The sequence below is a fragment of the Urocitellus parryii genome, chromosome 8, assembly GCF_045843805.1.
Source record: "Urocitellus parryii isolate mUroPar1 chromosome 8, mUroPar1.hap1, whole genome shotgun sequence".
Lineage (NCBI taxonomy): Eukaryota > Metazoa > Chordata > Mammalia > Rodentia > Sciuridae > Urocitellus > Urocitellus parryii.
Genome location: NC_135538.1, coordinates 85,966,575 through 85,991,381, shown reverse-complemented (window position 1 = coordinate 85,991,381; position 24,807 = coordinate 85,966,575). Strand labels below are relative to the sequence as shown.

Genomic DNA, 24,807 nt, shown 5'->3' with positions numbered 1-24,807 from the left:
AAATCTAAATGTCTGCTGATTTATGAGTATAATCTGAAATGGCTTGTTAAAATTTTATGTTTCTAAGGGCTGTGGTATTTAAGGCCTCCTCTCACCTCCCACCTCCCTATCTTGGCCTCAATGACCCCTCCCCAGATGGCCGTGGAGCCTCTGGACATCCCCGCCTTTATTCTACACCTGCCCACGTGTTGTTTTTTTTTAAATACAATTCTAATGTGTTAGTCCCTACTTGAAAAATTTCAAGGTGCCTCTCAAGTATGACCTCTGCTACCCCCTTCTCCTGAACCTGCCCCATGGCAGTTCTGGTCTCTTAAATGTAAACCCCAGACATTCCATTTGTACCTCATTTGCTACCTCATGGTATAGTCAGTGCTATGACCTTAATAGTTTCTGTTTTCTTTCTGCTAAGTACAGGGACAGGGACTGTAAATTCCCCACAGGGTCAATGCAATCCTGTGCTATGTAGAATTTGGGATGTCACTTCTCCCTGTCTATTAACATCAGGCAGAGGGTTGACTCCCAACAACTGCCCACTTCTTGGTTTCCTTACTGCTCTCACCTGTAATCCAGGAGTAACAGGTGATTCTGCCCAGGTGAAATTATCCATCAAAGGCTCTGATCCCCCATATTGCCTCTTTGGGACTTGGGTCACTTTTCTCTCTTAAAGCATCATTTGTCTCCCCCATTATTAAAGAAAAACAAAAACCTCATCCTCCCTGTCTCCTGCTCTTATCCCTTCTGCCACATTCCCTGGGGGAGTTGTCTCTGCCCTCCTACCTCTTAGTCTCCTTGGGCACTCCCAGCCCAGCACCTTCCACCCGCTCACTTCCCTCAAAGCTCTTGGGCCTTTTAAATCTCCAGAGAGGAAAAACTACAGACAGCTAGAAAGATGCTGATGAGTCAAATGGTAGGAAAAGCTAAGCCTCGACAGGAATAGGAGTACGAGCAGGGTAGATCCTTTCACTCGCCCAAAATCACACACCCTTCAAGATGAAGGGACCTTGGAGTCACCCACCTCGCTTCTCCCCACCACAGTCCCCCCGTAGGCCTTCTAGCCTCAATTTCCACAGTACCCTCTGTAATCCCTGTCTCACCAAAATGGAACCTTCTCTACCCTTTCACAGATCAAGCTTCTCCCTCTTGCTCTAGTGGAAATGACTTTTCTCTGACAATTTTGCTGACCTTTCACTCCTCTTGTATTTAGACCCTTTCTTCTCTCACATCCTCTCTTATCCCAGGGAATAGTCTTGCCACCACCATCCCAGAGATGCCAAGTATGTGCTTCTGTCTCTCCCAATTCCACATTCCCCAAAGATCTTCCTCTTCCACCTCATGAGACATCTAACAGCTGGATTTGTGATTCACCCACCTCTTCTCCCCAGCTACTGTGGTCCCACATCCATCCCAACACCCCCTTGCCCGGCCATGTTTCCTGCCCTGGTTCCTCCCCTGCAGCCGCTGTAAGTGACTGTTCCTACAGAGGCAACCCAGGAGGTCCAGGTGAGCATTCCTGGGTGAGCTCTTCCATCCTCGGGGCTGTGACACACACATGTCCACGGACTTCAGGACAGAGAGCTAGGAGGCCTTCTAGATATCTCCTCCTCCTTAGGAAGCCACACAGGAGGAACAGTTTTATCACTTTTTGATCACATCTCATTTTTACCAGTCACACACACAAAAATAATAATCCACAGAACTGAAAGTGACCTGTGACATCATATAATGTCCCTTTGCTTTTGTGGATGAAAACAGTAAAACAGAGATGCAGATGTGAAAGTTATCCCTTGCTGAGCCTATGGTATAACAAAAAAAAAACAAACAAACAAAAAATCTGATATTTGGGCAGAATTCCTGGCAAGCAACTTTAAAAACCCTTGAAATGTCCTCAGTAACAGGAGTGATTTTGTTATGTTAACGAGGTGACTCAGGGTGGGCCCCTAAGTAGCTTTAGGTTGGTGGCTGGTCCCCAGAAAGAACAAACATGGAATTAGAAGGTCCAGATTTGGGGCCAGGCCTGTAATACCAGCAGCTCAGGAGGTTGAGACAGGAGGATCATGAGTTCAAAGCCAGCCTCAGCAATGGTGAGGCACTAAGCAACTCAGTGAGACCTTGTCTCTAAATAAAACACAAAATAGACCTGGGGATGTGGCTCAGTGGTTGAGTGCCCCTGAGGTCTGCAATCCCCTCAAAAAGGTCTGGGACTTTGGGCTTGGAATCCCAGCAGCTCAGGAAGCTGAAATAGGATTGCAAGTACAAAGCCAGCCTCAGCAACTGAGTGAGGCCCTACATAAGTCTCAAAATAAAAAATAAAAGAGCTGGGGATGTGGCTCAGTGGTTGAGCACCCCTGGATTCAAGAAGATTGGGATTTTGGACCAGGACACCTCCGAGAAAACCTGGAGACTCAGTTCAATCATAAAGCCAATGACTTAATTGATCATTGTACAAAATGAAGATTCAATAAAAACTCTGGACAGGGAAGTCAATTGGAGCTTCCTGGTTTGCAAAAACATGTATATGTGCTGGGGGGGCTACTTTTAAGAGGAAAGGACACAAAGGCCTGCTCTTACCCTCTCCCCACTAGCCCTCTTGATCTGGCTAGTTCTAATTTGGGTCCTTTACAATACCACTATAATGGTAAGTGCAGCGCCTTTCTGAGTCTAGCAAGTTTTATCAAATTTGAGGGAACTATGGGAAGCATCAACTTTATAATCAGTTGTTCAGAAATTCTGGTGGCCTGGACATCCCTCGAGTGTGGCCGGCATCTGGGTCCTCTAACTTGTGGGGTTTTTACTAACTCCAAGTGATTTGTGCCAGAGTTACAGTACACCCAGCTGGTTTTACTGGAATGGAGGGCCTACGGTGTGCCAGGAACTTGACAGGGAACAGTATCTACAGTCATTCATGGAGCACAGTGCCCTGCCTGCTGCCTCCTAGATAATAACATGCACGCAAACATGGAGAATCCAAAATAAGTATCTCGTCACTAAGTTCCAAAATTTTTAAAAATCTACACCTTCAGACTAGGCTGAAAATCACCTCAAGTTTAGTTCTTTCAAGCAATGGTTCTCTCTGACATTTTCTTAGAAGTGGTCAAAATGAGTCTATCACTTGAAAGTAATTCCCAGCCCTCAAAGTGGAACTAAAAATGTGGTATGGACTGCTTCACTTTTAGCCAGCTGTCAGATACCTGAGCTGTTCTAGAGCCTTCTAGTAGAAAATTCCAGGGTCTCACTGAGTTGGCAGAGTAGTGTATCCACCAATCAACTACCAAACCCAACTGCACTCTGCTCCTAGGGCCAAAGTTCCATGTGTAAAGAGAAATGTGTTGGGGTTTGTGTTAAAACAAGGCTTGGGCCAGGCACAGTGGCACATGCCTTCAATCCTGGTGACTCAGGAGGCTGAGGCAGGAGGATTGCAAGTTTCAGACCAACCTTAGCAACTTAGCAAGACCCTGTCTCAAAAAAAAAAAAAAAAAGGAATAAAAAGGGCTGGGGGGTGTAGTTCAGTGATAAAGCATCCCTGGGTTCAATTCCCAGTACCAAACAAACAAAACAAAACAAAAACTGTGGCTATGGCCAACATTAGCCTGTTACAAAACCTCACAAGGACACAATAAAAATAAAACTATAGACCAATATCCCTGATGAACACAATTGCAAAGATCCTCAATAAGGGGCTGGGGTTGTGGCTCAGTAGTGGAGCACTTGCCTTGCACATGTGAGCCACTGGCCTCAATCCTCAGTACCACATGAAAATAAATAAAATAAAGATACTGTGTTCATCTATGACTAAAAAAATAAAAAAGTATATTAAAAAGATCCTTGATAAAATACTAGCAAATAGAATTCAATAGCACATCAACATGATAGGCCATTATCAAATTGGTTTCATTCCAGGGATGCAAGGATGGTTTGACACATACAAATCAATAAATATAATATATGAGATACACAGAAAATAAATGTCATACTGTAGACAGAGAAAAATATTTGATAAATTCAACATCCCTTCATAATAAAAGCCCTGGGTAATTTAGGTATTAAAGAAGGACTATACCTCAACATAATAAAGGTTGTATATGAAAAACCCATAGTCAACATCATACTGAGTGAGAAAAAAGTGAAAGCAGTTCTTCTAAGATCAAGAACAAAATAAGGGTGTCCAATTTCACTACACTTATTCAATATATTGCTAGAAATTTTAGCTAAAGCAATTAGGAAATAAAAGGCACACAGATGATATGACTCTATACATAGGAAAACCTAAAGACCCACCAAAAGAGTATTAGAACTAATAAAGGAATTCAGTTAAGTAGTGGGATAAAAAATGAGCATGCAAAAATAAATAGCTTTTCTATACACCAATAATAAATTTGCTACAAAATCATGAAAGAAATCTCATTCACAATAGTCACAGAAATAAAACAAAACAACAAAACACACCATAGGCAGGAATAAACTTAATTTAAAAAGTAAAAAGACCAATGAAAATTATGACACTGAAAGATGGAAAGAACTTACAATTCATGGTTTAGAAGAATACCGATTAAATGTCCATAGTACCCAAAGCACTCTACAGATTCAATGTACTCCAACAAAACACTGATAACGTTCTTCATAAAACTAGGGAAAAAAATCCTAAAATTCATATTGAAATGCAAAAGACCTTGAATAGTTAAAGCAAACTTGAGCAAAAAGTGCAAAGCTAGAGGCATCACAATATCTGATTTTAAGACATATTATAAACCCACAGTCATAAAACCATGATGGTATTGGAGTAAAAATAGGCCCATAGACCAATGGAACAGAATAGAGAGCCCATAAATAAATCCACACAACTTCAGCTGACCAAGGTGTCAAAACATACAATGGATAACAAACCTCTTTAACAAATAGTACTAGGAAAACTTCCCACATATACAAGACAGAAACTTGACCCCATCCCTCACCCAGCACAAAAAAATCAACTCAATGTGGGCCAAAGACTTTAATGCAAGACATGAAACTCTGGAACTACTAAAGGAAATATAAGAGAAACACTTCAAGATATTGGTACAGGCAAGACTCATAGGAAGCAAAAGCAAAAGTTGACAAATGGGATCACATCAAACTAAAAAGATTCTGCACAGCAAAGGAAACAATCAATAGAGTGAAGAGTGTACCTACAGAATGGGAGAAAATGTTTGCTAGCTATTCATCTGACAGAGGGTTAATATCTACAATACATAAATAATTCACACTTTACAACAACAAAAAACAAGTAATCCAATTAAAAATGACCAAATGATCTGAACAAATACTTCTCAAAAGAGAAACTATAAAAGACCAATAAATATGTGAAAAAAATATCTTTAGCTATTGGAGAAATGCAAATAAAAACCACAAGATACCATCTCACCTCAGTTAGAACGGCTAACTAACATAAAAATAACAAATGTTGGTGAGGATGTGGAAAAAAGAAACACTCAGACACTGTTGGTGGGAATGTAAATTAGTTTAACCACTGCAGAAAACAGTATCAAAATTCCTTAAAAACTAAAAATACATCCACCATATGATCCAGCTATCCCAACCCTGATTACATATTCAAAGGAAATGAAGTCAGCATAAAAAGAGATACCTACCTACATACCCATGTTTTGGGGGCACTATTCACAATAGCCAAGATATGGAATCAACTGAGGTCTCTATCAATAGTGGAATGGATAAAGAAAATATGGTAAATATACACAATAGAGTATTATTCGTAAAGAAGAATAAAATCCTGTCATTTGCAGGAAAATGTTTGGAACTAGAGGACATCATGTTAAGCAAAATAAGCTAGACACAGAAAGACAAGTATCATACATTTCATACGTGAAAATTAAAAAGAAATAAAGAAAAATGACCTGAATGTAGAAGAGGGATTATTAGGGATAGTGCAAGGAGAAAGAAGGGAGCAGGGAGGGAGTTAAGCATAGAATACAAGTGACTGGACATAATCAATACACAATGCATACATGGGTGAAAATATCACAACAAATTCCACTAATTTGCAAAATTAATATGTGCAAGCTGAGTGTGGTAGTGCATATCTGTAATCCCAGATACTGAGGCTGAGGGTAGAAGGATCACTTGAACCCACAAGTTCAAGACCAGCCAGGAAACGTAGTAAGATCCCATCTCAAACAGCAAAGTAATATGTGGTAATGATTACAATAAAAATTAAAAGAGGAGGAGGAGGAGGAGGAAGAGGAGGAGGAGGAGGAGGAAGAGGAGGAGGAGGAGGAAGAGGAGGAGGAGGAGGAACAACAACAACAACAATAATAGCGGTTGTGGTCGCTTTAGGAAATATTAGGACCAAAGATCTGTCCACTGACTCCTTTATATTGTATTGTATTTGCTCTTTCCAAGGTGGGAAACTAGCAAGAGGAAGGATCTATTAGCAGACCTTGGTGGTCATTTCATGCCATTTCCTTATTTCACACAGGACACTAAATCCCAGGGAAGTAGAAAGACTTACACTAATGTTCTCTAAATTTTCTGCCCAAGGCTATCTGCAGTCAAGCCAGAGGCTCAATTTTCAAAAGACACATTATGATCAGCCTTATATTTTAAGAACTATAGACTCAGACTAGGCTGGAAAGGCCTCTTTCGAGAGTCATCAGACTTTCCAAATATGACTCATGGGCTACTCCATCTGCCTCCAAGTAAATGTTTTGGCTGAGAAGCCAGCCTAGCTGTGGGGCTATATGAAAACCAAGGGTATGGCTTTGGTTGTGAGAGGGATGGAGAGGTCAGGGCATGAAGGACATGGCAGAGGGTGACCAGGTAAGAGCAAGAGATGTAGACTGCCCTGGGGATCAAAGATCACAATATACACTCCCCAAAAAACAGGTGCTCTGGAAATGTCTGTTAAATGCCAAGTAAAGACATCCTATTTCGTCCTCTGTCATGATGCAGTGTGGCACCCAGCCATTCACGAGAGCTTGGCCCCCAACTTACTCCTTGCATTCTTCAACTCTTGCTCCCTTCCATTTATAGTATCATCAGAATAAAAGTGGTGAATCCAGTTCACAGCACAGCCTTCATCAATCAAAATTCTGAGCAGAGATTTTGACTGTGGTTGGGAAATATACACAAAGTTTTGGGCATGCACAGGCTGACACACAGGCAGCCCTGGTGATGGATGAGATCAATTTTTGAAGACTTTCTGCCTTCATCTTCCAGGTTACGGATGTCAGATTTTTTTTCCCAATTCTCAGCCTCATATTCCAAACTACAACCTTCCACAATAATCACAGGCATTATTTTATATAACCTCTAGAAAATGAGTCACTTTATGATAAAATAGCATTTTAAAACTTGTGGTCTACTAAAGGTCTGATTCAATTCAGTTAGTTGGTTTGGATGAAAATATAAAAGTTATACTCAAGGGATGGGGATGTGGCTCAAGCAGTAGTGCGTTTGCCTGGCATGCGTGAGGCGCTGGGTTCAGTCCTCAGCACCACAATAAAAATAAAATAAAGACGTTGTGTCCCCCGAAAACTAAAAATATTAAAAAATTCTCTTTAAAAAAAAAAGCTATACTCAAAGCTAAGAAATGCTTAAAAAACTAGTAATCCATTTTATATTTTAGCTACTTAATGAATGTATCAATAAGGCATCAAATTTATCAATAAGCATTAAAACGGCTTGTCAATTTTAATTTATTACTAAAGGTATCAATAAAATTGGTATGTGTTTAATGTATGAATCAGTCTTCTTGAGAGAGGCACCAAAAGGTTCCCGCTTACAGGGGCCAGGTCTGATTCTCACCGCCAAACCCCAATCCTCAACCCAGTACCTGGCTTGTAAATGTTTGTTAGATAAAGGGTCAGAGAGGTGGCAAAATGGAAAGGAATAAGCATTTTCATATCACTTCCAAAATCAATCTCCACATGAACTAACCAAAAAGCCTATCTTGAATGTTTAAATATTTTACCTGCTGAATATGTTATGATCTAGGATTTTATCCAAATTGGGCTTTTAAAGCCTCCTTTTCATGGAGCCTGTTGTAAATGGAAGCATCCTAAGGGCAGTCAGGCGGGAACAAACGTCACCATCACACTCCTCACCTGCCATGTCGATGGCAAAAGGCCTGTCTGCTCTCCAGCCGGTGTACCAACCAACGACTTTTCCATTTTCCACCAATGGACGTTCATAGCGTCGACCACCAACCAGGCCCACTGGCCAGACAGAAACCTTACGCGTGGTTCGCATCTACAAAAGGGGGAAAGAGATGTGTTTTAAGTTTTGTTAGGGAAAAGCAGCAAGGAAGGGAACATGACCCACACAGAAGAAATCGGAGGGATTGGTGGTACATATTTCAAAAGATGAAGGTTTCTAAATAGAAGCCTTCCGTGGGTACATATGCTAGCCCAATTCATTATGGTCTGGCCACTAAGTGCCCTCAGCATCTACTAGTATAAATGCAGCTGGTTTAAAGCTCAAGCCTTAATAGAAAGCAGGTGTCAATACCTGAATCACTTACTTGAAGCTAAGTTGAGGCTATTGAATATTTTCCATTTGTTGCAAAGTTGAATCTTTCACACAATACTTCGTATCTTCTGAAGGGAGAAGGTTTACTTCCCCTTCAGGGAACTTCACGACTCAGTAAGAGCAAAACTTGTACTCAGAGGAGCCATGGGAATATCCTTTCTTTTAATTTACAGCTGTATATACACAGACATCTTGGCTGGGACATTAATAATGGGATCCAGACCCAGGACAGTAGGCATCCTACACAGTGACACAAAGAAACACACACCCTTAAAAAAAAAAAAAATTACCTGCCTTTCAAGGCAGTCAGGCCAAAGTAGAGAAGATAAATGCCTCACACAGGTGTTGAAGTATTTGATATTCTTCCTGTCACATGGTTATGCATGGTGGAATACCAGTTAACACACCCTCCTCTGAAAATTATTTGCTGTACTTCTTTAAGGGGAAATGTTCGTAAGAAAGCTTGTCAATTTCAGGCAGCATTTCCAAGGAAAACCATCTCTATTGCCATCTTCTGCTAGCCCACACAGCACTGGAATGCAAATTAGCACTCTTCCTTGGGCAAATGCATAGCATGCTGGAGCCCATGGCCATCAAAAAACAACTCCTGCTGTTGAGGTAATTATAATTTTGACACCAGCGCTTTATCTTTTATTTGCTATAAAATTGAACTGGGACACCACGATTGGGTAACCCAGGGTTAAAATACCGATTATCAAATTTTTAATGAAATGAAGAATAGTGATATGCTGGGAAAGATTTTCAAACACAACTGGAACAGAAGTCGTGCTATTAGAAAGTAATTAGAAGCTCCCACTAGCTAAGCACCCCCAATTTCACTTAAGCTTAATGTCCTACCTTATTCCAGTAGATTTTAAGGGCCTGAAGTGTTTCAGGTAAAGAAGGGTCTCATTGCACTGGTCTTCCTCAAATCTGAAACTACTATTTTTATATTTCTATCACTTTTTCAATAAATTAATCACAACTGTCTTATGCAAATTCTAAATTTTATAATTAGAAAAAAAAGCTTTACTGAGGTACAGACTAAAAAAAAAAAAAAGTGTACAGGCCCACGACTGTCATTTTTTAAAAGGACCATTTGCAAGGCTGGCCCTTAGCTGGGGAACTTGCCTGTGAAACACGTCCTATGCTGCTAAGGCTATTTTGCCTATTTGGGGTATTAAACACCCACTTATTCTTTAAAATCAAAAATTTGGGTAGGCAAGGGGTAGCTACATGACCAGCTCTCAGTAAAACCCATGAACTCTGAAGTTTTAAACTGGTTTCCCTGGGCATACACACTGCACATCTGTAGCTAGGTTTCTGCTTCTGGAGGGAATGTGTGCTCTGCCTGCTCACTCAAGGGAGGGGAGAACAGAGGAAGCCGTACACAGATTCCTACAGATTCTGCCCCATGTTTTTATTCTTCCTAATCCACTTTGTATTCTGTGTTGTTTACAGTAAACGTTAGCCATGAGTACAATTATTCACAGAGTGCTGGGAGTCCTAGTAAATCTCCAAACAAGTGGATAACCTTGGGGACCTCAGAAATGTGGATACAGAACAAAATGAACACTTTAAATGTAAAGTTTGGCACACTTTGACATATATACGTACCTTGTAACCATTACCACTGTGAAGATAATTAACAAATCCTGTACCCACAGAAGTCTTTCTGTGACCTTTGTAAATCCATCCTTCCAGTCCTTTCCCATCTGCCCCATCCCCAGGAAACTACTGATTTCCTTTTTGCTACAATGTTTGGATTTTCCAGAATTTTATATGAATGTAATTATATAGCATGTGATATGTGTGTGTGTGTGTGTGTGTGTGTAAGTGTGGCTTCTTTCCCTCAGTATCATTAATATGAAGATTCATCCATTTGCAACGTGTATCAATAGTTCATTCCTTTGTGTTGTAGAACAGTACTCCATTGGATGGTTAGCAGCTTGTTCTACCTGCTGACGGACCTGTAGGTTGTTTTGAGTTTTTGTACGTTAGAGATCAATCTGCTATGAATATCTGTATACAAGTCTATGTGGGTTTCATTTTTAAATATTAATACCTAGGAGTGAAAGGACTGCACCACATATTTAACTTTATACAAACTGCTAGTTCATTTTCCAAAGTGTGTGTGTCATTTCACATTCCCATTAGCAGTGTATGAGAGCCCCACTTCCTCCACATCCTTATCAACAGTTGGTATGGCAAGTCTTCAATTTTTTCAATTCTAATAGGTATCAGTATTATCAACCGTGGTTTTAATTTGCATTTTCCTGATGATTAATGATGTTTAATATCTTATTGTACTTACTGCCACCTGTATCTCTTTGGTGAAAAGTCTGTTTGAATTTTCCCCCATTTTAAATATTGGTTGTTTTCTTACTATTGAACTTTCAGTGTTGTTTAAATGTTCTATATACAAATCTTTTACTAGAAATATGATTTATTGCGGGGAGCCATCCGTGAAAACCCCATGAGGATCTTCTCTGGGCAAGAAGCCAGGAAGTTTTTAGGTTTAACCTGGCTCTTCCGCACAATAGATTGCTCAAGGCACATGACCTTTATCTTCCTCTCTAGGAAGATCTCTCCTGGTTGCTTCAGAGATGGGCATAACCCATTGGGAACTGGACAGCCCACCTATAATCCTTTCTGGTGAAGAACATTCTATGGAAGACCTTTGATGTCCCCTGATATAAAGCAAGCAAGCATGGGCTCCATTTTGGTTTTTAATATAGAAGCTCAGTTCCTATGATCTGCTAGCCTGTCCTGCCTCTGTTTTCTGAAAATATTTTCTGTGTCCTGTGGTTTTTTTTCATCATTCTATTTTTCTTAGCTTTTATTTCACAGCCAGCCTATTCCACGGAGGGGAGCCCCATTTCCATTGCCTGCGTGAAACATGGGCAAGAATTTGTAGTTTTCTCTCAGTCTGTGGCTCATGTTTAATTCTTATAATTGTTTTATAAAGAACAGAAGTTTTTCATATTAATCAAGTCCAATTTCTCAATTTTTTCTTTATGGATCATGCTTTTGGTGTTGTATCCAAAATAGCTTAGCCCAATCCAAGGTCACAGGGCTTTCTCTTCTTTATAGTTTATGATCCATTTTTCAGTTAATTTTTGAATGTGGTATGAATGGCTGCTTAAAGGTATTTTTTTCCACACCTTTTATTTTTGTTGTATTTACTTTATTCCAAATATATCTAATTGTCTTGGAACAACTGAACTGCTTTTGCATCTTTGCCAAAAACCAGTTGTGCATAAGAGTGTAGATTTATTGGAAGCTCTATTCTGATCCATGGTCTACTTGGTGATCACAATGCCAATACCACATTGTCTTGATTTATTGTAGATTTTAAGTCTTCTAATCAGACAGTGTTAATCCTGCAACTTTCTCCTTCATTTTGGAAGTGGTTTTGACTTTTCTAGGTCCTTTTATTTTCCAAATAAATCTCACAGCTTGTCAATTTCAGCAAAATGTTGATAGGGATTGCACTGAATCTGTATATCAATTTAGCTCAGATGACACTTAATAACATTGATCTATCACAAACATAATCTTCCTCCCGCTTTATTTACATCTTTTATTTCCCCTAGTAATGTTTTGATAATTTAATTCTTGAATCAATATTAATATTTAATGTGTTTACATCCTAAGTCGTTATTACAGGTGGGAACAAAATAGAAAATATACTAATATTTTCACCAATATTTTCCTGTCCTCAACTCACTTTATTTTCAGGCTCCTGTTCCTTCATATACTGTGGAAAATGAAAACATTTCAATTTATCTTACATATCAAACATACCAAACATACAAAGAAGCCAAGTATAATCTAATAAATACATATTTTAATTGACAGAATGGCTTTATATCTATAAGGCACTAAAATAGTACTGAGCTCTTTTGGGAGGAATATTTTCTTAAAGGTTATGATTTATTTTGTCTCCAAACTCTTTTTTTGCAGTGCAGTAAATTTTCAAATCTGTAGAAAACTAGTGAGAAGACCCCTATTTCAGATTTTTATGTCCTTTTGAGAAGGCATGAAATTTTGCCCTGCATACAGCAAGTGCCCAATAATTCTTGAAAAGTGAGAAAGTACCATGTAGTAATTTAAATATGGGTTCAACCAGTATATGCATGAGCTGTACAAAAGAGATGCTTATAAGCAAAGAGGGAAACAGATAAGAAAAGGAGGTTAAAAAAAATGTTTTTTCAAGAAAAGAGAAACTGCCATTAAAGAGATTAACCTATTTCTATAGAATGGCTAGGAGGAAGACAATTAAATATGGTCATAGAGATTAAGCATGTTTTGTGGCAGGCTTTTTATTTAAACAGAGCCATGAAACATGTAGGATTTTTCCCACAGAACACAGAATGACCTATGGTTCTAAGTAATGAGGTGAATCAAAGAAGCAACACTTCACAGGTTTTGTTTGCACACTCCAGATTTCTGAGAGAAGTTCAGAGCTAACATTTGTCCAAGTTTTATTTTTCCGGAGGGTTAGAAGTTAAAAAAAGTGAGGTGATAATTGCATAAAAGCAAGTGATGTGGCAAGAGGATGCAGTGCAGGTATGCTAAATTTTTAAAAAGATGTCATTTAAATAGTTGAAAATTTTGAAAAGATCTGGATGCCCCTGCAGTCTGAAGTGCTCTGAAATTTGCTGTGGAATGGCTTCATCACGGCCCCTCTGCACACGACCACTATCCTATATAGAGTGCCAGACATTTCAAAGCAAAATAGCACAGCTATTTACAGAACTTCTTCATGTCCCCCTTGGGCTCTATCTTTTGTTCTGTCCTTTTCACTCAATCTATGTTCTTTAAGGATAACTTGGCAGTCCCTTTCTCGGCAGACAGGGAGGAAAATGTTACAATGACTTACTATTAAAAGTATGAGTACCCTTCTATAACTAAAATATCCTGCGTTTAAAAGCTTTGTTACTTTCTTAGCACAATGTAGCAGCTACACAATCATCACCAATTTAAAGTGCATGGTTTGAGCTCTAATTCAAAACATTAGTTGCAACTGATATTAAGGGGAAGTAATTCACAAATTTAGAAGCATTACAATGTTACAAACAGGTCAGAATCCCAGGGGCACTTTTCATATATATATTCAATGTCAGAGTCCCATTCTGTCATTTACTTTTCCTGCTACCACTCCCAATTAAGTGGGCAGGGCTTGCATTAGCAATGGTAACCATCCACTCTCATGACCAGAGTAATTCCCAAACACCCAATGATTATCAAGGACACACAAGAGACAAATGGTTTCTCTCCATACTCCTTCAGGATAAATACCCTTTAAACTATTCCAGGGTGGGTGGTACTTGTTTAACATATTGTCTTCTCTAGGACAAAAGGGAGGCAGGTAGCTACTATGTATTCCATGTCTGGTGACTCTTGCCAATAGCCAGCTCTTGTGTTTAAAGCTGCAGGAGGGTGGTGGTGGGGGGGGCAGGGGAGCCAGCTACCAGCCAGCTCCAGGGACTGGAACACTTCAGAAGATCACATACAGGCCATCATCAGAGCACCCTCAGAGGAAAACAGAAAAAGTGAAGCAAATGCCTTCAGCTTCCTTGAGGACACGGTACTAGTTGAAATCATGTTTTATTTTCTCCAAAGGGAAAGAAAGTAAGTTCTTGATCTTCTGAAATTTAAAATGCTATAAGCAACCTCAAGGAGTAGAATTACAATAAAGAATGTGGCACTCTGTATCCTGTTTTTTAAACTAGCAATTTCAGTGGGGCACACACACATACAGGCATGCGCATGCATGCACCAAATCCACCAAATCCAATGGGACCCAATGAATTAAAGACACAAAGGAAACATTACTGCAAATATGAGGAAGATCTGAATACAGAGTGATGACCTAGAAATAAGTACCCTTCTAATTTCATTGTCCATAGACATCTGGTATTTTCTAACACAGAACAACATATTTATGATGTGACATACCCATATTTTTCTTTGGCACAAACTTCTGCCCCTCTTCTTTCTTGCATCTGCTTTCTAATACTTTCATGATCCATTTTCTTCTTAGTTGTATCTCAACTCAATGCTACTCATTCCATTTGGTGTCCTTTCCATAACTTTATGCTGTCTTGGTTTCTTTTTCTTTCTTTTTTCTTTTTGGTGTATTCTGATTTCCATACAGTGCCATTTCTGCAGCATGAACTTTTGAGGTGCATAATCAAGTTATTTTGAGGAGCTAAAAACTCCAGAAAGCAGAAATGTCCTTATTGCTATATTCTCAATCCTTCTCCTATCTCATTGGGTAGAAAATTGAGTCTAACATTATATGCCTCCTTTATTTTTCTCAATAAATGGTTTTCACATCCTTAGAGGTGCTCGGCACCTGCTAGGCTCTGAACAGGGCAGAGAGGGTCTTTGCCTCACAAAGACAATATTCTGGGAGAAAAAAATCAAAACAAAACAGAACACTGATACAACTAATTACAACCTTAGTTGCTTTTTATACTGGTAAGGGCTGCAAGGGAAATGGTGTTGTGAGAGAAGTTGCAGAAAATCTGACCTGATGGGGCTTCCTTGAGGTCCTTAGCATGGTCTGAGCCCAATGTCTGAATGTCAACCACTGGGTTCTGGAAGACCAAAACCTTTCTAGGAAGAAAGGGACTGAAGGGCCACAGGTCCTCCACAGGAACACTTCACAGTATTTCCCCTGCTTTTCTTAACAAAAAAGATCCATTTTGGACGGTGGACTTTGGGGGTCTAGTTCCCACTGTAGGAGTAAAAATAAACATATTCATAAGAGGAGACTAGACTGTTTCATGTGGTAACACAGTTGAAGACATCAGTATGAACTATACATAGTTTAATCATAGATGGTTACATGTAGACATACTGATATATGTGTCTCCGTGGGTTAGTGTACGTACACACACACACACACACACACACACACACACACACACACTCCCTTGCTCGGTTAGCTAAGAGGGCCTAGAAGAATGGCACTCCAGCAGCACTGAGTGCCCCTAGCATACAGATGGTGGTCTAATGCCATCCTCCAATTAAAGGAACTGGATCTACTTGATGAAGTAGCTGAATTTAGGGGCCAAAAATGTACAAGATGACTCCGGGATAACTTCTAGAACTAGAAAATAAGGAAGTACTCAAAAACAAAGCAAAAATTCAACCTCCCCAGTAATGGAGGCATGCAAAAGGCACACAGGAATCAACCGACAGAGCTCTCACTAGTTAAAGTTGAAGGAATTAGAACAAGATAAAGTACTATTTGATTACAACCAAAAGTATAAAATAATATCCATGAGTCTACATTGATTACAGACAAATGGATAAATAAATGGGGAACAAAACTCCACATAAAATTCCAAATAATTTGTATTGATATCTTCCATTCTGCCTTAGTAGAGCATAACTCTCTAATCCTTAGGTGTGGGCTACATGTAAGAATTTCCTTTGGAGAACTTCAGTGCAGTAGGGACTATGGAGTGTGTGTGTGGGGGTGCCCTTACAGTGAAGAACCCTGATAGGTCCTGTCTCTGCTAGATGATCAAGGTTAACATCACAGTGATAAAATATGTTGATAGTGTCATTCTCATCCCCTGATATCCAGGGTGCATACTATCTCTGTGGTATTTTCTAATACTATTCTATTACAAAAGGAGTCAAGGATTCTTGAAGAACAGCTGATTCTAGGAGTGTGATAGGAAATATGAATGATGAACCTAGAGCAGCTTGTAATGCCACTAAGTAGAGAAGTGTTTTTTTTTTTTTTAAATAGCAACTCTAAACAAATTCACACTAATTGAAACAGCTGCTAATGACTAAAGATGGAACAACTGACCACCAAAATTAACATTGCTAGTATATGTCCTTGATGCATTATGGAAATGGCACTTTGTCTCTCTGGTCTTGTCCCCCAAAGCCATAATCACAGTCTAATAGAGGTGCATCCTATAATATAATTGACCAGGATTGCTCAAAATAGTCAAGGTTATCAAAAGCAGAGAATTTGAGAAACTGTCACAGCCAAGAGGAGTCTAAGGAGAAAAGAAAGCTAAGTATAATGTGGAGTCCTAGATGAGCTCCTGGAACAGAAAAGGGCAGCAGGACATCTGAATGAAGAACAGGCTTTAGTTAATCAAGTGTCACATGTGTGCCATATTAATGATCACAGGACTAACTGGTTACAAAGGATACGGAAACTCTCTAGGAGCTTCTCAATTTTTTTATAAATTTAAAACTATTCTTAAAGTCTGTTGATATTATTATTATTATTATTATTATTATTTTACATTATTATTGTCATTTTTAAAAGATCCATTTCAAAAGCTCCAAAGGTGATCAATTTTACTCTTTACTTACCTTGTCAGTGCGACTTAGCCTCTAGACCGGAGTCAATTTCTCAATTACTTTCTGTGCTCTTATTTACTGTGCAGACTAGAGTTAGAAAGCTGGAGCATGCAACTACATTTGGCCCTGGAGGAAAGTTTGGTTTGGCCTGCACAGGAATTTTGCATTTTAAATTGAGATGCAGTCAAATCCAAAGATTTCTAGCCTCTATATTGCTAAGCAAAATAAGCCAATCCCAAAGAACCAAATGTTTTCTCTGATATGCGGATGCTAATTCACAATAAGGTGGGGGTGAAAAATAGAAGTAATTTGGACCAGACAGAGGGGAGTGAAGGGAGGAGAGGGAGCATGGGGGTAAGAAGGATAATAGAATGAATCAGACATTATTACTCCATGTTCATATATGATTACATGACCTATGTAACTACAGCATGTACAACCAGACAAATGAGAAATTACACTCCATTTATGTGTATGTGTCAAAATGCATTCTACTGTTAGGTATAATTAATCATAACAAATAAAAAAAATTTGACAAAAGCAAAAAAAAAAGATTCCTAGCCTCTGAAAATCTGGCAAACCATGCTAACATTTTGTTCGGCAACAGTGGCATGGAGTGTCTACGTTGCTTTCAGAAGTGCTGGCCCCCGTTAGCCACCACCCGCTACCGTTCGCCATCACAGCATTGCTGCTGAGGCTGTGTCAATCACTACTGTTTCCAGCTTGTGCTGCCATGGAGAGATTCCTCTCTTTAACGTAGGAGACCAGTGGGCCATGAATTTCAAGAAAGTGGGGAGGTCATGGTATTTTGGAAATGAGGAATGCTCCTCTGTGTTTAATATGCAAGGTGTGTGTATAAAAAGACATCCTCCAAAATAAACCAGGTGGGAACCATGAGAAAAATAAACCAGATTGAAATTTTAGTCCTTAGATTTCAATACGAATAAAAGTTATACTGCTTACACAACAGACTTACTTAATTCTATGACTTTAAGGCATATGATTTTGTGAATCCTGATATGGACTGTCTGGGCTTTGCTTATTATAGATACAATAATCAAGGCACCATAGGGCTAGTGTAAAGATGGATATATAGATCAATAAAAGAGATTAAAGAATTTAGACTTCTTATATATGGTCAGCTGGTTTTTGACAAGATGCCAAAGTAAGGAGATGCTGGAATTAATGGACATTCATTTTTTTGGGGGGGGTGGGTGGGAATGAATGTAAAGAAAAGGGAACTCTAGTCACAGTTGATAGGAATGCAAATTACTAGCCCCATTATAGAAAACTGTGGAGAGTCCTCAAAAATTAAAAATTAGAACTACTATTATGATCCAGCAGTCCACTACTGTCTATGTAGCCAAAGATATAAAATCAACATGGTTAAGAGAATTCCCATGTTCACTGCAGTATTATTCACAATAACTAAGATACAAAATAAAGCTAATGTCCATCAATGGATAAATGGGACACCAAAACTGGGTTGTCCTTATTTTTCTAAAATATCACCACACATCCCAACACACATATCTCACAAAGACTGGTATTCAGAATACATGGAACTCTGTAGCTCAATTTAAAAAAAAAAAGACAACCCAATTTGAAAAATGGACAAGGTTTGAACATATACTTCATCAGATATATAAATGACCAGTTATCACATAAAGAGATGCTCTATATTAGTCATCATAGAAATCAAAATTAAAACCATAGTAAGAAACCATTACTTACCCACTAGAATGACTAATAATACCAAGAGTTGATGAAGATGCAGAGTAACTGGGTCTCTAATTAGTGGGAGTAAAGAAAAGCTACAAATGACTTTGCAAAATAATTGTCAGCTTGCTACAAAGTTAAAAAATATGCTTATGACCTAGCAATCTCATTTCTAGGTTAAGAAAGGGAACAAAAATCACACATCCACATAAAAACTTGCACCTAAATGTTCTCAGTAGCTTTATTCCTAATAGCCATAAGCTGGAAACGGCACAAAAGTACATCTATTTGCAAAGAGAAACTGTTACATACACATAGAATGGCTCACTACTCAACAAAGAGTCCTGAATGATTGATATCCCAACAGCAAGAATGTGTCTAAAAAATACAGTGCCGAGTCAAAGAAGCCAGACAAAATGCTACAGACTACAGAATTCCACTTATATGACATTCTAGAAAAGGCAAACTAATCTATTGGGATAGAAAGCAGATCAGAAGTTGCAGCAGTGAAGGCTGCAAAGGTTTTAAGGTGACAGTCACAAGGGTGTAGAAATTTGCTAAAATGCAGCAAACTCAATGCTTAAAATGAGTACCTTTTAGTTCAGGTAAATAAAGTTGATTTAAAATAAAAGCAAAAACAATTGGGAGGTTTCGATATGAACTTATAAATGAAGAATCTTGAAAAACTACTCCAATATCTAACAGCCAAACTTGGCTTGTAAATATTATTCTCCACTGAAAGAAACCAGGACTCCTTGGAGGAGTGACTGATTCCATGTCTGGCACAGGGTAATTACAAGATGAGCCTAGAGTATCTCATTGAAAAAAAGAGAAAAGCAAGTAAGTGCTCCAAGATAAACAAGAACAAGGTCAATGGATACAGACAAAAACTGGTCTGAAACATTCCTGGCCAATTTATAAACAACATGAGCATTAAAAAGAATGAAATCGATGGATTAAAACCCACTAGGGGAAGAGGGAATCCACTAGTCTATGTCTATAGGGTGTGCGTGAAGTAGCTGCTCTTGGGTAAAGGTCGCTGGGAAGCCAAATATTCACACTGCCTCAAAGCATCACCCCATGGGTTACTTGTTAATGACAAGAGGAAAATAAGCTTCCACAAAGAGGGACTTGGCAGTTATCCCTTGACAGAGTGGCCAGTCTTGGTGTCATACACAATGGTCTGACAACGCGTGGTGCCTCACTGGATGCAGCAAGAGGAGGACAATATGGTCCAGGCAGTGCAATTGCTGAAAAGGTTTTGTCTTAATGTAGTTATGAGGAGTCAGATGTCTGCTAGGGAAGCTAGACAGCCCAACGCAGAAGGGTGTGTGTGAATAAACTTAGCTTCAACTATTTAAATTTCTATTTTGCTCAGGGTTTCTAGGAAATTGGCAACTGGCATAGAAAAGAAACCCAATACATGAGCACAACTGTTGTGTTCAGGAGAATAGCTTGTGACAATACTAGAGAAAAATGAGAGAAGAGGGTCCCTTGCTTTGGAGGTCCCCTGACTTCCCAAAAACCTCTCTCCTGCCATCAGTGTTAAAATATATTCCTTCTTTTTTTCTAAAAAAAAAAAAAGAACAAATAAGCTTGTCTTTTTCACAAAGCTCTGAAATCTATGTATGGGTCTGTATGCTTTAGTAAAATGGATGTTTATTGAAAATATGAATCAAATTAATTGCCAGCGAGTGTGTTCATCTTCATTTGGATATCTAAAAGGAAAACTTTATATAAAGTTAAATTATACTTAGGTTCACAAAAAAGTTCTATGGATTAGCATGTCTAACATACTCCCATATTCTAAACTGCTACACTTTAAAAATTTGATTATTTGCTGTGCATTCCTCATGCTGTTCCAAAGTTCCAGGGTTCTTCAATAGCAAAGGGTATGTTAGTTACCTCTCTGGTCCAGCATGTAACAACAGTGTTTGTCCAATGATGTGATATGTATAGTTCACTTGGTATGGGGATCTAAGGCTCTTAGCGCTGGTCTCATTCGTCCACTAGTCATTTTATGTAAAAGGCAAACGTGGATACGAGGATGCTAATCTGTGTCTCCAAAAAAAATTATATCACCACTAATTTGAAAGCATACTAATGCCTTTCCTTAGAATAAATCAATATGGTGTTAGAATATGTCTTGAGGTGCTGTGTGTATGCACTCGTGTGTGTGTGTGTGTGTGTATGTGTGTGTATGCACTCATGTGTGTGTGTGTGTGTGTGTGTGTGTGCAAGGAAAGGGGTACATACTGGGTTGTTCAACTCCTTTTCATCACTGCACAAGAGATGGCAGAGTTCACTTCAAGAACCGTTGCCTTGGCTACCATCAATCTATTTTCCTCAATGAATAGTGACCCAAGACCTTGGCTCTGGTTTGTTCAGGATTATAATTATGTGAGGAAACTCAAATTGCCTTATTTCTGTTCCTTAATTTCTCTCTATGAACACCAACTACATCTCTTATTCTTCTCAGAGAGAAGAGGGAAAAAAAGCTCTCTACAGCACTCAGAAACCCTTTAGAAATGTTATTTACTAATCATGCTTTCCCCTCCCAAACACTCACAGCATTCTCCTAAAACAACTTTTGAGAAAAGCACAAAATCCCACTTCTTCCTCAGGTGATGATAACTCGCTTTTTTATAGAAAAAAATATAATATTCTTTGCTCTCTTATTCTTCAACTCTGTTCCATATTTTATTTAAGATCCCTTTACCTCTGGATTCTTTCCAATATTTAATTAGCATCTAATATTGTGCCAAAAAGAAAGATTAAAAGCAATTTACACATACGGATGAAAGAAAATCAACAGAGGTGACTGAAAATCAATAGCTTCCCTATACACAAGCAAATATAATGGAAAACAGCACCGCAAGAGCATCAACGAACATGCAACACTGGGCATAAACTTACTGAGGATAGTGCAGGAGTCGCGGAAAGTCATGACCTTGATTATGGACATGAAAGATGTTCATGAGGACAGAGATGGACTGTGGCAAGACAGTTAGTTGCTTAGTCAACATCCACTTTCCTTTGTTATTGGCTCAGGCTTGGTTTGATTCAGGTAGTAACAAGGTTTTCCTTCACATGACTGAAGAAAGCATACCCCAGCCCCACCCCCAACCCCCGGGTGGCAGGGGTAAACTGTGACTAGTCTGGTGCTGGCAAGACTCACCAGAGGCACACCAGGTGGCTTCTGGGAAAGGGTTCCCTCAATTCCTAAGGATGGTCCTTTCCTTCCTCAGCACATTGCCAGGTCTGGTTGTGATGGCTGGAACTCTAATAGCCATTTCTCAACCAGGGAGAGCGCTAGCCTGAGGACAAAGCTGACATTCCGAGGATGGCAGGGTAGAGAGAGATGGACAGACTCCAGGACTTGATGACACTATTGAATTATGAGGTCAGCCAGCCCTAAAATTGCTCTACAGCTCTGGATTTCCTGTTGGGAATGTGGCTCATTGTTCATCACAGCTGGTCCTCTTTCAAAGCTCACATGAAGACTTGGTGCCTCCGCATCCTTTGTAGTTAGAAAGGGCTCACATGACTGAAGACTGATTTCTGGTAGTGGAACATGAGCAGAAGTCAAAAGGCCATTCCAAGCCTGGTCCTTAGAATAACCTGCGTGATCCACCACCTCTCTTTCCTTGCTAGTCCAGCCATGTGCCATACATGGTGCAGTGACCAGATGGAAGCACTGGGATATCTGAGGAATCAACTATGCCCAGGAGAGTTGCCAGCCCCAAGCAAACTTGTGGGGACTGATCAATAAGCAATCATTGCATCAAGCCTCTCAGAATTCAGTTTTGCCTGTTTCCACAGGAGCTAACACTGATTTTTTCCCCCAATAGAGTGAGATAATACACGTGTTTATTGTTTAAGATAATCCTAGTTGGGGTTTTGTAACTTGTGGCCAAAGACTTCCTATTTGTAGCACTTGCCATTTTGCTGGACCAGAAGTCTCAACAATATATAGAATTCTTTACACTGCAACCCAAAGTGAAGCTCACTGACAATAGCTACCTGGGATATAGCTATTCTGGGCTGTTAGTTTGGTGCAGGGCCATGAAACCTTTAACTGCTATACTAGGGGGAAATGTAGCAGGATTTTATGAAAATAAACCCAAGGCATCTAATAAAGACAAGTACCTAGGCTGTGGAGGGGCAGGAGCAGCAGGGACATTGTTCCCAGGGCGTTAGTTTAGGAGCTGGAGGGACGGGGCATCTTCATGTAAGATTTGCATTTACCTGATTCTCCAGAAAGTGGCAGATTTCCATTCTGGTAGGCTTTGGTTAAATAGGCTCTGGGAACAGTGTTGGAGTTTAATTTTTTTCACCAATTAATAAAGCTCTAGAGATCCATGGTACTGAATACAAAGAAGCACTTTGTGGCAAATTCTCATTTCCCAAATAAATAGAGCATTTATAAGAGCTCTAATTTGAAAAAGTCCACTGTTAGAAGCAGCATATTAGCAGTACACATAGCAATATAAATAGATCTTAAAAACATGGTACAGCATGGAAAAAAAGAAAGTCTATAATGTTATTTATATGCACTTAAAATACTACACATGAAACACTATGCATATCACAAGGGCGTGAACAAATAAAATAATGTACTGCATGCATATGAAAGTAGGTGCCTGCAGGTAAGGGTGAAAGAAAGTAAACAGAACAGGAGGAAACTGCACAGGATGGGGCTGACAGAAGGTAGGAATGGGAAGAATGACAAGCTCTATACTTGAAATCTAAGAGAATGAAAGAAGAAAAGTTCTCAGGTTCTCCTGGTGGAAAATATAGTTAGGATATATTACAAGTGAGTTAAAGAACAGAAAGGGTCCCTCAAAGATCATCGATGTAATTAAACAACTCCAGAAAATATTTAGAAAGGTAAAAATTTCCAAATTTGATAGAGCTTTTCCTAAAGCAGTAAGTAGACTCTTTATATCTTCAGTAGAAAGTTATTTGACAAAATTATCATGCCAATCTTTACCTAGGTCAAAAATTGAAATATAAAATCAGAGAGCTCAATTAACAACAACAAGACTCTGGGGCTGTTTACTTGATACAAGACTCACAGCAGGGATTATTTAAATAAGGGTTTGTTTACAGATTATTACCTCCTTAATAAGAAGAAGAGTATCAGAAAAGCAAAATGGATAAACAAGAACCAACTATATACTATCTACAACAGTCACACTTTAAAAACATAGGATGAAAGCAAAAGGTTTGGGGCTGGGGTTGTGGCTCAGTGTAGAGTACTTGCCTAGCACGTGTGAGGCACTGGGTTTGATCCTCAGCACCACATAAAAATAAATACATAAAACAAAGGTATTGTGTCCGTCTACAACATTAACATTATTTTAAAAAAAGCAAAAGGTTTTATGGGAAATGATACAACAGACAAAGCTATTGTGAAAGCTCTTGTGGCTATATTAATGTCAAACAAAATAGCTTTTAAAACAATAAGGTCACCAGAGATAGTGGAGGATATTTCATAATGACAAAAGATCAATTGGTCAAGAAAAACTATCAAATCTAAATGCGTGTGCAGCAAACAACATAGCTTTAAAATAAGTGAAACAAAGGCTAGATAGGTCTAAAAGGAGCAAGAGAAGAATTCACAGTTGTAGTCAGAACCTTTACGATTGATAGAGCACACAGACTAAATATCAGCAGGGACATAATAATTTTAAAGAGCACCCAACCCAACTGACATATGTGGAATACCGTATCCAACAACCGTAGAATAAATGTTCTTTTCAGTATACATGGAACATGCACGAATATCAACCATATCCTGGAATATAAAGCAAATCAATATATTTCAATTAAGAGAAATTAGGTTTGTATTTTCAAATCACACTTGAAATAAAAAACAAAAATAAGAAAACTACTGGGCATGGTGTTGCACACTTGTAACCCCAGCAACTCAGGAGACTGAAGTAGGAAGACTGCCAAGTTCAAAACCAGTCTCAGCAACTTAACAAGGCTCTAAACAACTTAGAAAGATCCTGCCACAAAATAAAAAAAACAAAGGCTTGGGGATGTGGCTCAGTGATTTAGTGTTCCTGGGCTCAGTTCCTGATACCAAAAAATAAAAATGAAAAAAGAAAAAAAATCAAATTATACCAAAATCAATTAATTAGAATTAGAGATAGACAGTATAGAAAAGGTAAAGTAAAAAGTTGAGTCTGTGAATCTGCCTCCTTACATTCAAAG

The 24,807-nt window shown here is 39.0% G+C and overlaps 1 protein-coding gene across 1 annotated transcript in view; it reads right to left on the bottom strand.

The window, feature by feature from the left end:
• The window catches only part of B3gat2 (beta-1,3-glucuronyltransferase 2), a 61,841-nt gene that overhangs the window by 20,815 nt on the left and 16,219 nt on the right, over positions 1-24,807 (bottom strand). Inside the window, exon 2 of the mRNA XM_026391321.2 lies at positions 8,097-8,241. Within this exon, the coding sequence (XP_026247106.2) occupies positions 8,097-8,241 (145 nt within the window). The remainder of the gene's footprint in view (positions 1-8,096; positions 8,242-24,807) is intronic.